Source organism: Thunnus maccoyii, chromosome 10 (genome assembly GCF_910596095.1).
Source record: "Thunnus maccoyii chromosome 10, fThuMac1.1, whole genome shotgun sequence".
Classification (NCBI taxonomy): Eukaryota; Metazoa; Chordata; class Actinopteri; order Scombriformes; family Scombridae; genus Thunnus; species Thunnus maccoyii.
Window position 1 is genome coordinate 7,503,510 of NC_056542.1, and position 14,822 is coordinate 7,518,331.

Sequence of the window (14,822 nt, forward strand, 5' to 3'; positions counted from 1 at the left end):
ACACACATGCACAGGGGGAAACACTTCTCCACAGAAACTCTATATGTCTGCATCGTACACCGGCCAGCTTTCAGCTTGGCTGCTGAAAATGTGGAAGCGATTGTGGTTTGGGCTCCGCTACGATACAATGTCACGTCGAAAAGGGAATCATTACACGGGGCAAAAGGTGAAGTAACCATTAGCTTAAATGGTTAATTCAACCAAATTACAAAGAAACATGTTTTCTCAAGTATCCAGATGTTTATGATGCCTTTATACACTCAGGTTTTAAAAAAAATATACATCTCTGAGATTTCGCCCTCCAATTCCAAAACCCCTGTGGGAATGAATACTCACAGCACTGAAAAATATAGGTATCACTTTTTAATGAGGTTCCCTTTATAATGGGTTTATAAATTGTAAGTAATGGCTTTATCAATAAATCATTTACTAAGCCATTAATAAGAACAACATATGTATGGGTGGCCAGTATTTTCAAAAAACCTCTCTGGTTGGTGTTTATCCTTGGTATATCCACAGGGCATCTGGACCAAAATCCGTTTATTAACAAGCCATTAAAGGTTTGATTCAGATTTTTAACACAGTACTCACATGCCTGGCTGTAAATTTAAAGTTTTTGGGCACTGTAAATCATTCCTCCTGTTCATACTGGCTGTGAAGTGATCACTTCCTAATGTGACTCCAGTGTAAGAGATGAAGGATAAAATCAGCAGCCCTAGTTCTGTGGAAAAATGCATTCTGAAGTTCAACTAAGGCTAATAAAGTATGAGGCCCCAGCAGTTTGAGTCTTTTTTAGCACAAATTCTTTCTTTGTGTTTCCCTGGACATTGTTTCCTTACTGAGCAGCAGTGGAGGGATAGTAACACAGAGAGGGAATTTTGTACTAAAAGACTAACTTTGGAAGATACCCACTTGATTTGAACAGAGTCAATACTGCAGTTTTGTCCCACATTTCTTCCACTGTGGTCACACTCTGATGGCATCGCTTCATGATCAGTGTGAAGGGGAGTGGCTACAGCCACAAATAACTCTTTCAATGTAGGCCTATGTACGTGTGAGCATGTATTGCATTAGAATAGATTTGAAGAAGGAGAACTGAATATACTGCATCTTTTAACATTTACAACTACAGATTTGATGGATTGTTGGAAAAACCTTTAACAAATGATTCATTAACATTTAGAGTTGCAAATTACTTACTAGCCGTCGGTGATGGCTTATTAGAATGTGAAATAGTTGCAGCTCTTTGTAAATTTGTTAACATTTGTTCTGCAGATGTGATGTTTCAGTAGAAAGTTAGATCCATTAATCCTTACTCATGACTTCCTAACATTTAGAACTGCTTACTCATGACCCTTTATTTACAAATTATTTACTTACTAGCATTTCATGAGCAATATGTCAAACCTCGGGCACACAAAACCAAAATCTGCATAGCTTAATACCACTACAGGTGAATGAGGAAATATGTTTCCTGTAATTTGAGTGAACTGACCCTTTAAAATCAGTCGAACACTGACACACATACTGTTACAACATGCAGTAGCAAGCCCTGTGATTCTGAGTTTTTAGGATGCTGCTCTCTGAATCCTTACTTTCAGCCATCGCTTTGTTTATTTTCTGGGTCTGTGTTGGTTTTCATTTGCTCCAGTCCTTTAGCAAACATGTATTTTAATCAACTTATGTTTGCTATCTGATCCAGGCACAGTGAATCCCCCTGTGCGGTGTGAAATTTGATTAAGGTAATTGGCAAGCTTTGACTGGTGTAAACCTTAATGTGTACTCCTCTCATATTTTGTATGTATATACAAACACCCACAGACAGACACAACAAAATACCACATTTTATACTCAGAGAATTTAGGATGCATCCAGTTAAAAGGTAGATATTTTTAAACCATATTAATTTCGCTCTACTCGCATGTCATGCTGTGCTTGTTTGATGCCACAGAAAAACACACACAAGATTCAGATTTAGGACATAGTGAAATATTTATATATGAAGGATTTGATTCAAAATAAGATGAAAGAAAGAGGACTTCATATTTTAGAGACATTCAGTGCTTAATTCCTGGTATTTTTTATAGTTTGGTCCATTTTGGATGGTGTCATGTATTGAACAGAAATCCAATTTGGCATTTTTATTGGCAGTAATATAAACTTCAGGCAGTAAACATGGCTGCATGGTGGTAGATGAAGCATGAGTTTTTCAGTTCTCATGACAGCAATGTCATCTTGATTGCAGCCTCCGCTGCAAGTCTAACATCTTTTCCCTCTGAAATGCTCAGTTACAAGATCTCGGGCAAAGATTATTTTCCCTCTCTCCCCAGCGAGGTGACAGTGATTGTGCTTCTGAAGATACTAAGTCATTCAACCCTCTGGCATTGCCCTGGACCTGAGACGGTGTATTAGGATAAATCCTCCAGGCGAGACGAAAAACGCAAGAGCAATATTCAGCCAGTTCTGTATCCACAAACCAAAGAAAAAGAAAAAAAATCCCCCTTGATATTTCTATAAGGCAAATTGACTCCCGTTGTAATGGGTGGTCAAGAAAATTGCAGCAGTATTGATTGGGTAATGTTCAACACGGACATGTCGATAGGGTGTCTGAAAACCTAAGAACTTGGCCTCGGCTGGCTTTAATAAAAAATGACCTGCCTGGAGCGAGTTCACAGAAAGCAATGAGTCACTCACGGGAAATTTCTTCAAACCTCACCATGTTTTAGAGAAAAATAGCGAGGGGGCAACCAAAGAATTTTCTATTTTTAGCCAAGTATCGTTCTCTTCTTCTCTCTTGAAATGACAAACAATCCCTCTTTCACCGTGCTTCTTTAGCTACAGCTTGAAAACAACCAAGACAGTGTTTGTGCAGGTTGGGTTGAGATAATGTTTTGCTTTTCACTTGTGAGAACTGTATAAATCCCAGCATGGATAGATTATGCATAACAAATCAAACTCATGACTGTCAAAGACACGCAGCGAGGAAGAGGAGGGGAAGAGGAGGACATGAGTGTTTTCTCCTGTGCATGGAGGAGAGGAAAGAAGAAGAGGAGGAGGAGGAGGAGAAAGAGAGGAGAGCTGGATCTGGTGATGAAAAGGGTGAGAGCTTATAGCGACCAGAAAAAGAGAAGAAAGAGTGAAACTGACAATGAAAGAGAGAGAGGCTGAGAAAGATTGGTACCTATTATTCTTCTGAGAAAGGAATAGGCATAGAGGGGTTGGTTCCCATGGCAATAGCTCCCTCGATGAGTGTGTATGAGTGTCTGTGTGAGTATTTGTGTGTATGTGGACGAACTCTATCCGGGCCTTGAGACTGTACGAAGACGGGGTTGGCCGAGGCCGTAGTGAACTGCAGAGCCACCCATAGCCTTGAAACAGCAGAGATTCTCAGACATATACTATTGTTTACTTGTCTGTTCTCTCCGCCTCACTCATCACCCCTCATCTTCCATTTTTTTCTCCTGCAGGCTTGCCATTATGTGTCGTCCTTGGGCATTCAAAGCAAATATAACAAATTCAGTGAGTTGAAAAAGCAATTCCACCTTTGGCACCCAGGCCTCCTTGTTGGGAGTGAATAAGGGTTTAGATGTGGAGATGTCTCCAAAAAACAATTTTAAGCTTTTCTGTACCACCCTCAATGCAGAAATGTTTTGGGGATTAGCTCCTACTGGGGCCACTCATATCACAAAACATGCACTCACAATGTTTAACCTTTTTGTGATGACCTTTTCATTGCAAATTATTGACCTATAATTTTTACCCGTGTGGTAAAAATTCTAATGGATGTAACAAACAAGACAAACAACACAACAGGTTCTCTGAACTAAAACCAGAGCCAATTCTGGTTTATGGAATACTGCATAGCATAGTGCTACAAAGAAAGTGATGTATTTTTCACTTTATAATGAACAGAAATTATAAAAAACCCACTGTAATCTGCGAACTACAGGCTACACACACTTGTTTCTTGCAGTTGTGAATCCTGACCTGTCCAAGTTGTTGCTATTGTTAACATAGTTTAGTCAGCTAGGGTTCAGAACAGTTGCAGTGGACTTGCAACGGTGACCCAGTTTCATGGCGAAAGTAAATATCAAAGTATCAACAGAAACTTTTCTAGCACTCAGGCAGTGTAATTCACTTCTCCTCTGTCCGTATGTACACTCCAAATACTGTACATAGTTTCCATTTGTTGCTAGCCATGATTAGCTAAATACTTTTGACACTTGCAACAAACAAAGCAGATGATGTAGTTGTGAATGACAGACATAAACAGCTAAATTCACTAAACGCTGTATTTAGCTGGGTCTTTCAGGCTACAAGCAGAGAGTATCACAGTTTTCAGTGTTTCAGGAGTATTTCTTTATACCCATTTGGATAAAAGGACCCTGTGAATCCTGTATAATCACCAAAGGTTACAGTATTGACATCCTCCCACAGTGTCCATTGTTTTTTTGTTTTTTTTTCCTCATGGCCCATTTTTCCATCCTCTCTGTCCCACTTAAGCAAGGACTCAAGGTGGTAAGGATGGAAGGAAGGAAGCAAAGAATGGGGGATTTCCAAATGGGGTTTTGTTAACATTTGCAGGCATTTAGCTGACGCTGTCACCCGCAGCAACAAAGAGAGAAGATGAAGCTCAGAAGGCTAGACAAGGACATTTTGACCCAACACAAGGCTATCAAACACATCGGCTGTGTCTTGTGACCTTTCTGCAAAATAGGTTGTTTATAAGTGCCTGTTCAAAAAAACAACTCATATCAGCATTTTCTGCTTTGCCACCTCTATAGAGTCTGGTTCAATTTAGGCATCTAATGGGTTTTTTCCATTACTGGGATTTATTGACCCGTGACTGAACTTGTAGCTGTTGTCCTGGCTACTTCTGTTTCCAATGTCATCCACCTCCTTTGAGATGAGTTTGTGGAGCTAAATTTCCTTCAGGAGGTGGTACTTTACAAGTTGTAGGTACTTTTTCACATGGCTGTCAACAGTGATTGGTCAAGCAAATGTGACCTCACATCTCAAGTGGTTAAACTTTTAAATCTTTTTATCATGAAGAACAAGGGAGAACAAATTTTGGACGAATGATGATGCAGTGTCGCCTTTTTAATGCTGCCAATCCTTCCTGGTTTGTAAAATACGATGGAAAAGCAAGGCAGAGCCAACCACCTTTGCCCAAGGTTCGGGTTATGGGAAGCTTTTTAAGTTCCAGTAATAGAAAAACACACTTAAGTTACTTGGTAAAGGTTAGTAAAAGATCGTCTTCATGTTTAAAAGGAACCAACATTAAGTATTTGTGGGAAATGGGACATGAACCGTATTCTCTTGTACTTATAGGTGTTTCCAAATCTATAGTTGGTTTACTCTTGTCTGAATCAGTGGTAAAGTTGGTAAACTTGTTGCGTTTTACCCTTGGCAAGGTTTCTTTTCACACAGAAAAAAATACAAGCGAACCAAAACGTATCACTAAAAGCCATGTGAGAATGTTTACCTCGGTCTTGGTCCGCACTCGAGTGCAATTGCACGTGTTCAGATCTGCCCAAACAAATCTTATCGAGGGGGAACACGAACTAGAGTCCAATTCAACTGGACTACACTGCACAGGTTTGAGAACGCCCTAAGTTGCAGACTTTATAGACCCAAAAATCCACCTCAACCGCCTCCCTAAGACCTTTTGCAGTGGAATGTCTTCACAGGAGGTTGTTTGTCAGGAAATCGTAAACATGAGTCATTCGAGGCATTTGAACAAACAGCCACTGCTGTTGTGTTTCTGGTGAGGTCAGTCTCATCCTCTCATTTATGTGATGATCTGTCTAACCACCCTGCTTTGAAGAGCCCTTGACGGTACTCCTCCCAATAAGCTATGGATGATGCTGGACCAGCAGCCCCCCCAACCACCAAACGCAGCCTGGTGCTTCACTTTACTTGTCAGATTAAAAAGATCAAAAGTCAGAGAAAGGCAAAAAAGGCAAAGGAGATAAAGCATGAGAGAGAGCTAGAGAGGAGGAGAGTGGGCTTAAAAGGGAGACTACATGGAGAAGAACACAAGAACACAGTGTCCTAATTAATGTATTCCTCCATTAATCCACTCTGAAGATTTCCATGCTGCTGGGTTTGATCTCAGCATCGTTGCTATCAAAGCCTTGTAACACGGTCTTGTAATATGGGGAAGATTTCAGTCAGACAGCATTAAGGAAAATCATTCAGTGCAGTCGCTCCTTGTTGCCGATACTGTGATGTCTGTATGTCCAGGTGGGGTTTTCTAGATTCATATTCATCATTGATGTAGCATCTGAGACTGAAGTTTCAACTCCTCATTAGAACAAGAGAGCAAGTTAAGCTTCACCATATTCTTATATGAAAAGTGGATCAAATGACTACATAATATGACAGCTGTTGCTTATAGATAAACCTTCAAACAGCTTTTAGGCTCTTTTAGCTTAATGTTTTGGTTGTATAGCCTTCAAATTCTGCTCACCCAACAATAACTGATAAACCTCCCGTTGCCTGCCGAGCCTGACAGACAAAGTTAGCAACTTTCTCTAGGAGTTAAACGTCCAGATAATTCTCTCAGGAGATGATTGAGACCAAAACAGACCTACAAAGAATAATGCATATTGGACTTACATTTCTCAGATCAGAAGCACGGCTCTAAATGATTACTAATGTTGCTTCCATGTCCTCTGGATGTATAAATTACTCACTGTTTGCTAACTGCTGATTGCCATAACAACATTATAAGGTGATAATATGTCAGGGCTTTCTGGTTTCAGCTTGCAGTGGAGCTCTTCTGGTCCAAAGTGGCCAAAAATCAATTATTTCAGCTTTAATAATGTGCCTGATCCCTAGAGGATTAACAGGCAATGACCCCAGTGGTCAATGTAAGCACAGAAAACAAAGCCAACCTTGGACTGACAAACTCTTGTTGATTGACAGAATGAAAACATTGCAGTGAAAGATGAGCACCTCCCTGATGTTACTTTGACACGCAGCACAATACAAAGTGCTGTGGGATGTTGTGGTTGAAAGGGCCAAAGCTAAGTGCACCCCGGCTACAACAAAGCATCTGAACTTCAATCTCGATTTATGAAGAGAGAATCTTATTGAATAAAACCTCTTATCAAATAAAACCTCAAAATGCTATTAGCAAGAGACAAAAGATAGAACAAAATGGCAATAGGATCGTTGCTAATGCAGCATGAGGGAAATCAATGGCACTCTTCCTGTTTTTCCATAGCTACCCAGCTTCTATCTTTCTTGTCAAGCATCCCTAACCCCCTGTCTGTCAATCTCTAAAAAAAAAAATAATCCAAAAAACTGTGTGTAGAGGAGGGCTGAAACTGCCCAGAGCTCCTGCCTCAGAGGAGAGGTTTGAGGCAAGAAACAGTGACTCAAAAAAATCATAAACATCTCACATTTCCTCTGTCAGTTCAGCTCTAAAAATATTCCTGTTTGCCTTCGCCTCACATCGCCTCCTCTCCGGTCTCAAGGAGCTATGCAAATACAAGCCCCACCATTTTTTTTTTCTCATCCACTTTGTTTTCCTTCCACACCCCTCCCACCACCCACCCCCCACCCACCCCCTTCCTATTGTTCTGACTACCTCTTCTCCGTCTCTTGTAGAGTACATGACAGAGCCTCACCTTCCCTCTTGTTGTTCCTACTCTCTCCAGGGTAGGGGGGAAAATGATGAAAAGCTATTTACAAGTAACTGTAGGCAACAGTGGAAACCCAAAAACTCAGAGAAATTCAAGTTGTTTTTTTTTTACCCTGTTTTCTTTGATGGCAGAGCCATTTTTTGATGCAGCGCGGTGAACTGCACCACGGTGCAGCGAAGTCCTGAGTGACAATTTAAGTGGGGACTGAAGTTCTCTTAGAGAGACTTTGACTATGCCAGCTTCTGCAGATTGTGCTTGGCTTTTTCGCTCTTGAAAAAGGAAGCAAGACATCAGTCCTGCTTGGAACACGCAGAGAGGGAAAGGCACAACTCTTCAGTGAATCTCAAACATGTATAAACCATTTAGAAGGACTTTGAAGTTATAAACACAAACCAAGATGCTTGCAAGCATGCGAGACTCAGTGTGTCCTAGTATTAATCACAAGTTCATCAGCCTGTGGTCCATTTCAGGGAGCTGTTATGAGGCTTGTAGAGATATGATTGTGATGTACACTGAGATTCATAAAGCCCAACAAAGGCATTCATGTAAGTGCCACTGGAAACACTGGCTTTCATGACAACCGTAATGAATCTCCTGCTTCATCTCTCACTCTTTCTCTCTCTCTCTCTCTCTCTGCATACTCCCTCGTCGTGTGTTGATCACCCCTTTTCTATTCAACAGACTCTAATTGCATGCTCTTTTTCTCTCCAGACTCTACTTGCCATGCATTACCCGCTGTCCCCCCCCCCCCCCCCTCTCTTTTCTGACGAACAATCTCCAACCCGGCCACCCCCATTTCCTCTTTCTCCCTTGATTGATTCTCACCTTTTCCATTCTTGCCGTTCACCTCATTAACAGAGCCCCCGTCTGCTCATTTCCTATTTTGCCTCCCACCCCTTCCTACATCCCAGCCCCCCCCCCCCCCCCCCCCGTCCCCCCGTCCCCCCATCCCCCAGTCCCCCCTCACTTCCTGTCCTGTCTTTCTCTGAAGCGACGGCCAGCTCGGATTCGTAGTCTCCGGCCAAGGCCCCGTGACGTTCTGTAATTAGAGGGGAGCATAATAGAGAGGGTTCCTCATCAGCCAAGGTGGAAGGGGAGGGGAAGGCCACAAACCGCCATCTATCCATCCATCCATCCATCCATCCATCCATCCATCCTTGAGTTTAATCAGTGGCACACAATAGGATGTCACCTGCTCCCAGATGCTGCCGCTGGAGAGAGGCAGTGATGCTGTCACAAAGCATTTGGAGTGAGGTGGCATCTATAGCGGCAGCTCTTTAAGGTCCCCCAGTCCGCCACGGTTGTCTGTGTTAATTTGGTCTCCCTGGGAACAAGGGAAAGGGAACCCGTGAAAAATCAAGCTCATTTAGTTGTGCTATTTACTTATTTACAGATGCTTATCCAGCATGTTCTTCTTTATTGGCTTTCCTTCTGAAATCCCTGAGGAATCATGGATATCCGCGTGCGTGAATGTTTGCTTTCAACATGTTCTCACTCCCCTGCATCATTTTTCAACGTGCAGGGCCGTGCATTCACCTTAATATTAACACCCCCTGCAGCAGTATATGACACTGTGAGTATCAGTCAGTTGGCAGACCACATGACCCACTGCCTGGAAATATTTTTCCTTCCACTGTCACCGTGTTAAGGCTTTCTTTTAATGATATCTCAACATATCTTTCAATATAAAAAACATGAACGTGTCCTTGATAACGCAACAATATGATAGGTTCATGTTAAGTAAGATTTCTGAATGTGGCAATATCTCTAAAAATAGGGTCAGACGATTATAATTGCTTGTAAAAGTCACATTATTGTTGTGAGGTAGGGAGATTTTTGAAATATATATGCTCTTTTATTACCATGCAATGTTAATGTAATGCAGATTTGTTGAAGACTCACACATCTCAAGCAAGGTTCAAGGGTCTGCTAATTGATTTTCATTTCACACAGACATGTTGGCTGACTGGGATGGTAGAAAAAATACATTCAATTGTGTAACTGTATAAAATGCATTTGAAAATGGTCACACACATGATTTGCAGTCAAAGAGCTAAAACTTGCCAACACACTGTTATGGTTCTTTAAGTATTTTTACATTAACAATGGATAAAACCTTGAGGGAATCGATTTCACATTGTGGTATTGCTACCTTCACTTAAAGGCTCTGAGTACTTCTTTCACCACATGTTACCTCCAAGTTTTAACACCACACGTACACACACTGTGCTCTTAGTCACCCAGTAATTTACTCGCTGGCCACACACAGAGACATACAAGTGACAATGAAACATTGCCTCAGCATGTCTTGTCTGGTTGACAGGGTCTGTGCACAGAGTGACTCACAAACTGTGGAGCCATGGGCTGCGGGCTGCGTAAGATGAAGCCGATGTCGGAGGAGAACAGTCCGGGGAAGATTTACTCCACCCTGAAGAGACCGCAGGTGGAGACCAAGGTGGGCGTGGCCTACACCTACCGCTACCTGGACTTCTTGATCGGCAAAGATGGTAAGATTTATCAATCTGCTTAAAGCGGCGTTAAATAATCGGTGACCTTTTTTCTTTGTGCGAAAGCCTGCAGGAAATGCAAAGACAGAACTTACAAGAACTCATTCTGTAAATTATTGACACAACCCACAATCCTTTGAATTTTAGTGGGAGCTTTTATTTTGAAATAGAGTACAGTCCACAAAGCTGACCAGTGAGAGCCAGAAACCTCAGTAGAGAGAGAGCTGCTATTGATCATTTAGCATGGTCATTTTGTGCAGCGGGGGAGTAAAAACCTAAATTATTTCCTCTTCCACATGCAAAAATGAAATTATGTGAATTGCTCAAGGCCTTTGGCATTTTGCTGCATCATACCTCTGCATGATAAGGCGGCAGTGTGCCTCACAAGTTTTGCAAGGAGCGGATCTGCGCTGCACTCTACGATTCTGTGCTGTGTGTGTAGTATTTTACTGATTAATGCTACCTCCAGTGTGATGAATCTGTCCACTCCCCCTCTGAAAATGTCATTATACCTAATACCCCCGTAGAAAAACATTAAGGATTAAAATGCAGAAGAAATCTGTCACTCATGTATATGGAATAAGAGCACACTAGTTGTAATTTTCATCAGCATTTTCTTGTAATGATGGAGTGTTAATTAGCACTTAGCAGCCGCCATTGTAATTTCTTTTCTGACAATTAGTCAGTCATGCTTTCACGTTGTGCTAATGATATAGAATTTTCCAGCCCAATCCATGCCAAACATCCTGCTGGCGTCCATCAATTATGTATGGCACCGAGTCCAACCCGCTAGCAAGGGATGCAAACACAGTAAACGGTGGCCCGCTGGGTAGAGCGACTGTTTTGTTAGCTTTCAAGGTCACATATTTGATCCTCAGAAAAACTATTTTGAAGCTACTTTCAGTCTTTTAGTGTATTTCAGTTGGTGAGGTAATGGCCTGGCTGGCTCTGTGCTCTGAACCAGCCCGGTGAACGGTAAACATATTAACAAGTTGACTACGAAAATGTTGCTGACAGTCCAACAGAATCTGATATCTTCCTGTGCTGTGCATGAAAATATGGAAATGAATCAGTTCCCTTTGCAAAGATAGCATCCCTTCGCTGATGCACACACGCACACACACACAGAGAGACACAGAGAGAGAGAGAGAAGGCCGGCAGAGCCCCTTCCACTCCTTCCTCTCCTCAGTCTGAGGTGTTTATGAGATGGGAGGTGGGTGTTGCTTCCTGAGATGCCGAGACCTAAACTAATAGCTCGGGGGGCTTTTGTGTTCATGTGCGTTCCTGTGTATGTAGGAGTATGCATATGTATTTGTGTTGGTGTATTCTAAACTGAAAAGGAACAATTTTCCAACAGAGGCAGATAGTTTGCCAAAAGAGGTTTAGATTTGAGTTCAACTTTAGGATTTGGGTCAGGTTTAGGGTAGGTAAGGTGTGATTAGACTAGATCAGGTTAGATTTGGTTACATTAGGGTCATGGTAGGTCAAGGTAAACCTGCAGTGCAGAATTTTTCATACAAATGAATGTCTGTTACATTCAAGCCCTTGCCAAACAAGTTCACACAATGCTGATTAAGCCTATCAACACCAGATAAATCCAAGTATTTTACAGTACACCAGAGTTTTTAATCTGGTATCGGGTTTGACATTCCTGTGCTGGCCAGGGGAATGCATACTGCACATGCTCCATGGGCAGAGAATGTGCACCAGAGACTTCCAATTAGCTCTCTTCTAACTTGAATGTGGATAAAATAATTTAATCGTGTGGCTCTTCTAGACTTTCAAAACATTATCGGACCAAATTGTTCAAATTCCGTTAGCGAAACGAACCATTTCGCGGGGGTTGTGTGACGCTCAAGACGATATCCGCTGTTTTACAGCCGCAACTGTAGCAATGGAGTAGATTACAGCGGAGCCTATGACATAAGCCGTGTTGACAGTGTTTTTGTAATCACTCTCACTGCCAGAATGGGGTGGGGGGGTGGAGCAAAAGTACTGCATTCCAGCTTTAAATTAAGATAGGAGATAGTTATGGTTTGATAAACACTGATACAAACTGATTTTTGGCAACTTTTTAGATCTAACTCTAGTGATGTTGGCACTTCAGGACTGTCAGAAACAGTGCATGGCAAGGCTGCATACTGTCACTACAACACATATATAACATTTTCTGCTTGTCTGATGATACACAATATATTTACATGCAGACAAGTAGCGTTTTTATCTTGAATATCCAAGTTTTTTTTTCATTAACCAATGCACAGAGCACCATTCCATCCAATGTGAGTCGTAACATGAAAAGTTGTTTTTCGTTAATGCCCCCGAAAACTTTTATTTTCTCAGCACTGATACGCATACCACTCATTTGTCATACATACTTGCACTCTGCTTTGCTTCTCCTTCACTCCCATGATATGTGCAGCTTGCACACAGAGTCAAAACAAAGAAAGAATCCAGACTAAAGCATGCAGACACCCAGGATTATTTTAGAAAACTTTTAATAAGATAACATGGTTAAGATGTTTAAATGACAGTATTGTTCATACACGGTTTATAACCAAATTGTCAAACTGCCTGTAAACACTATGAGCTCTCTCCCTCTGCCAGGAGCAGAAAGCTGTCAAATATATTGATTTACAAATCAGAGTGTAACATCATCTGCCAACTCCTAGAGACTTTTTGAGTAGCCAATAGCTGCGTAGAAGACAGACATCAACACTGGGGTTCAGGTCATAGGTTTAAGATTAGATTCAGAATTAAGATCAGATTATGGTTAAATATATAATGGAGGTCTTTAAGGTTAAGGTGAGCAAATGTGAAATTAATGTGCGCAGGGAAAGGTTCTTCCAAAACAGGTATGCGTGTGTGTGTGTGTGTGTGTGTGTACAATATACCAAGGAGGAGCCACAGTGCTATATATAGCTATCGCTCTGTTATTTCTGCTCATGACAGTTATAGCTGAAATGATGGTGGGAGGGGAGTTTGGCGGCGGTGGATAGAGGTTGGGGTGGAGGAGGGGGGATGGTACGGGAAGCCGGGAGATGTAGTGCGCGGCGTGTTCACCCTGACAGTTGATTAGTCTCCATTAGTTTGTCAGGCTGACAGGACTGGATGGATGAAGGAGCTGGGGAACGTGTGCATCTGGGGGCCAGGCGGGCTTTTCCATCCTCCCTCGTATGGGACCTGACATAAGGGCGGGGCTGGAAGGAGAGGTGGGAGGTGGACGGGCGCCTCCCTTTTGTCGAACAGTGTGTGTGTGTGTGTGTCTTTGGCTCGTAGCCACATTATTATCTTCAAGTATTCTTTGTAATGGTGGGGGATGGTACTTAACTGTAATCAGCTTCCTCTAACTCTGTCTCTCTGTCACTGTCAGTACGCCTCTGTCTATTTTTTCTCTGTTGTTCATCTCTTAAAATGTGTGTGAGTGAGAGAGAGAGAGGAAGATAGTCTGCCTGCTTCCCATAGGAGCACATTAAGTTTGAGAAATCAGTCTGTAAGTGTTGCCTCAGTGGCTGAATCATTTCACTGCATCAGCAGATTTTTGGGTTGAAGGGTTTGCGTGTTACTCATGGCTGCATTTACTTTGTACCAGGTATGTAAGTGTAGGTAATGCTTCATGTGTCTTGCCTTTTTCCACAGAAAGCCTGTAAAATATTTAAGACAGAGTCAAAGATTATGAAACTGAAGGCAGTCTCTAGCAGAGCTGTAGGAAGTGCAGATAAATACAGATACTTAAAGTTTGAGTTGTGATAAAAATCAGTCATTTTTTGATGCTTGATAATTGGCTCACAGCTGAAATCAGTATAATACAGGTACTTAGTGACAGTGTTTGGGTCTTCACAGATATGTTTTATGATTTCACATTGCACCGTATAGGGAACTTGATACAAAGTGAACAAACTTGCACTGTAGTTGCACGACATGGGCAGACAGTGTGTTGCTGGATAGACAGGTATGTTTACATGCTGTTTAATGTGCTGCAGTTGAGCAGCCAAGCTGCAGGTTTTCCCCTGGTGTTTCAACAGTGAATGTTTATTTTGTGGCTCATTCAGCAAGCTATGGTGCAGGACAGACATGTGTTCATGTTTGTAAGTTAGATAAGAAGGAGACTTTAACAGGAAAGCTACTGTGGGTTGTTGTTCAGACTTTGTGGCTCTTGTGTTGTGTAGCAGGATGCTATCAGGCTCAGTGTGACCGCCTGCTCTGCTTATGATAGGACGGAGCATTATCGCTTTATGCAAAGATTTGATTGGCTGTACTGAAATAGGGTCTCTATCTACATAGACGGATTTTGGTATTTCTTCAACTTAATGCATAACTAGGAGGTGCCATCATAAAACCAAAAAAATATAAAATATACATCTCTCCTGAATTACAGAGCAGACATGTATGCTGCAGCACACTTTAGACTTTCAAACACATTTTAAACTCAGATGTGAATGGAGACATTGTTGATGGGTTATTCTTGTCTACTTTACATCCCATATTTCTGTGGACCAGATAAGGCCAGATGAATATTTTCATATCAAAATTTACCCTGTAAAAGTGAAACAGTAATGGTTTATGTTATTATGTTATAAGAACAAGTAATACGATTACATTACTGAATTACTCTGTAGAGCTGCAGCAACACAACATATGCCAAAAAACTGATCCATGTTTG

At 41.7% G+C, this 14,822-nt stretch overlaps 1 protein-coding gene across 2 annotated transcripts in view; it reads left to right on the forward strand.

The window, feature by feature from the left end:
* LOC121906116 (raftlin-like) overlaps positions 1-14,822 on the forward strand; it is a 105,803-nt gene that overhangs the window by 2,344 nt on the left and 88,637 nt on the right. For both annotated transcript variants that reach the window (XM_042424791.1, XM_042424790.1), the window contains exon 2: positions 9,976-10,159. In XM_042424791.1, the coding sequence (XP_042280725.1) occupies positions 10,012-10,159 (148 nt within the window). In that variant the 5' untranslated portion in view covers positions 9,976-10,011. The remainder of the gene's footprint in view (positions 1-9,975; positions 10,160-14,822) is intronic.